At 34.7% G+C, this 2,825-nt stretch overlaps 1 protein-coding gene across 1 annotated transcript in view; it reads left to right on the top strand.

Annotated features, from left to right (window-relative positions):
- LOC107695522 (peptide Y-like) overlaps positions 1–1,164 on the top strand; it is a 3,596-nt gene extending 2,432 nt beyond the window's left edge. Inside the window, exons 3-4 of the mRNA XM_016495468.1 lie at positions 772–849; positions 1,026–1,164. Coding sequence (XP_016350954.1) covers positions 772–849; positions 1,026–1,047 — 100 coding nt within the window. The 3' untranslated portion in view covers positions 1,048–1,164. The remainder of the gene's footprint in view (positions 1–771; positions 850–1,025) is intronic.
- Positions 1,165–2,825: the final 1,661 nt, after the last annotated feature.

Below are 2,825 nucleotides of genomic sequence, written 5' to 3' on the forward strand. Positions count from 1 at the left end.
AGGACAAAAATATACAACAATAGTACTAATACTTTAGCTAAATTTATTATTGGTTTATGCTAAGGTTCTCAAGATTATTATTGTTTATAAGGCTCTATTATTTGTAAAGCTGCTTTGAGGAATGCTGAAAGCACTAAATAAATCAATTGAATTGATTTGAATTTAGTCCCAATGAGCAATGCAAAAAGGTTCCCAGGTGAATAAACTCAATCTATTTTGCAGTTTAAACAAAACCATTTGGTGTGTGTGTGTGTGTGTGTGTGTTAATGGTTTTACAAAATTGTGCGTTGCTATGTTTTTATCTGAACATTCACATGGGGGGGGGCTGAGTTGCCAGATATCCTTCAACCTGTACGTAACCCCTCATTATTGTGCTGTGTGTTAAAATAGATTGTTATTAAGTGGGATTAACATGTCTGGTAACGTCTCTGATGATGCATGCTAGAGATGTACCCTGATATTTTCTGCAACGAGTTAAAAGGCCGCAATTAAATGACGATCATGTGTTATTTTGGTTCTGTTTCTTCTTGATTTCCTTATATTTGTGAATTTATCTACAATTATCTGGAAGATCACTCTCTTTCAGTTAAATCAGGAAGTTGGATTGTAATTCTTTTTGGTAATGTTTGTTCAAGCCAGCATCACTAATACTATTGCTCATATTTAGAGTAATGGAAATGAACAAACACTAAGCATGTAACTTGTGCTACAGACTTGAATGACGCATCAAATCATGCACAATTAATTCTCATACATCTGCTCATTCTTCAGATATGGGAAGCGATCCACCCCTGAGGCCGCTGTGGCTGAACTGCTGTTCGGTGAAGATGAACAGGACGTCAGGCCCCGGTGAGCAGCGAGGGAACATGCTGGAATACCTTTGTTTCTGTAGTTTTGCATCAATGCATGTTATATTTAATCACAGAGATACAAATGCACCTGCTCAGTCAGTCACAGTCAGTCCAGAGACATTCAGACAAACCCCTGGTGGAGATATTGAAATGATTGTTTTTGTTTCTGTGCAGTGTGGAAGACTTGTTATGGTGATGTGACTCCTCTCTCCTTCTCTGTGGCTGGTGCAGCGGCTTTCTTCATCCATCCATCTCTATGATAATAAATGAGTTTACTGAACAGCAGAAACCAGCATGAGCCAAACCCTCATTAAAATGAGGCTCCAAAAACACCTCATGATATGTACATCTCTATCAGCCTATTTCTCTCTCTCATTCTCTTCCTCTTTCTTATGAGTTGATTTATGCTTTGTGAAAGACAATTGTAAATAATTTATTATTCACTGACAAAATTGACAATAATAAAAAAAAAATACTGAGTGTTGAACCCTTGATCCCTCTCTTTATTTTTACATTTTACATTTTACGTTTTTTTTTTTTTTTTTACCTATTCTTAAATAAAGACAGATTGTGTCTGAACTAGTACATCTGTATACCACTAGATGGAGGAAATCAACAATATACATTTTTATTTGGCCATCATCGTTGTTTCATGAATGAGTTTGGAACTTTTGGTTTTAATTGTAAAATAAAAAAAAATAAAAAAAATACTATTTACTATTTAAAAAAACACATTACTATTCATATTGCACTGAACAAAAAAGCATATTTTATGGACATTCTTTAATGTACTTTTAAAGTTCCGTATAAATACCTTGCTATAGCCTGTGTGCAAAAACATTGAATCAAATGTCAAAATAAAAATATTTCTATTAATCTATATAATGTTTTATATATCTCTCTTGTAAATGAAGACTAAAATACTATGAATAAAAATAGTCCACGACTAAAAATCTCCCATGCTATTACCATACATTTGGACATGTAGAATGGTTATGCCCCTTTTTTATATTTCAAATAGCTTACCTAATGATTCAGTACTATGGTACCGCCACAAGAGTTTATTTTTTGAAAAATAACCAAACTTGCTCTTGGTTAGAGTTGTTATTAATGGAATAAATAATTAATAGCACCTAAAACAGAGAGACTGCGGTATATGGTGAATTGCTTTTAAAGCTGTAAAGGTCTGAGTGATTTGAGACTGGGTAGAAGAGGTGATGTGGTGGGGTCCGCAGAGAGGCGTGGAGTGTGCTGCCCCTTTAAGACTCACAGCATCTCAATACAACAAAAGCGCATTGCCGCCGGTCAGAGACGAGATGTAAAGCGGGTACACAGGTTGTTTAAATCTTCGTTTAATTATAAGGTGATGAGATACTGACTAAATAGATGATCTAGTTTAAAGTGCTCTATGTGATAATATTTCTGTCTTTTAGACTCACTGGTTGTTGGTTTATCAGGTTTGTTTGCGGTAAATAAGACGTGAAGTTATTAATGGTTCGAGAGCCGATGGATTATAGCCTACGCGTTAATTCAGCGACCATCATCATGACCACCGTCTGCAAAACGTGAAAGACGTGCACTGCTGGTTTATTTCACCCTGTCAGACATCAAAGGTGAGCCAAATTCACTGAATTTGAATCTTATTTGACTAATGTCAGTGTTTATATAAGAGATTCGCACAAAAATACCATGCTATTACATGGGCTTTTCTGGAGATTTGGTACCAGGATATAGTATTAGATTTTTGTAAGAAGGCTAGATAATAGAAATTATTCAGTGCCATGTGTTTTACTGTCTGATACCAACACTGTACCATACCTCGCATAACTAAATGTGTTTAGGCTGTATATATATATATATATATATATATATATATATATATATACACACTGTAAAATTTTTTACTGTATGTGTATGTTAAAAGTACCTTTCCGACAGCAAGAACGATCCTGAACTAAATGAAGATTAATGTCT

Source organism: Sinocyclocheilus anshuiensis, unplaced genomic scaffold (genome assembly GCF_001515605.1).
Source record: "Sinocyclocheilus anshuiensis isolate Anshui unplaced genomic scaffold, SAMN03320099.WGS_v1.1 scaffold466, whole genome shotgun sequence".
Lineage (NCBI taxonomy): Eukaryota > Metazoa > Chordata > Actinopteri > Cypriniformes > Cyprinidae > Sinocyclocheilus > Sinocyclocheilus anshuiensis.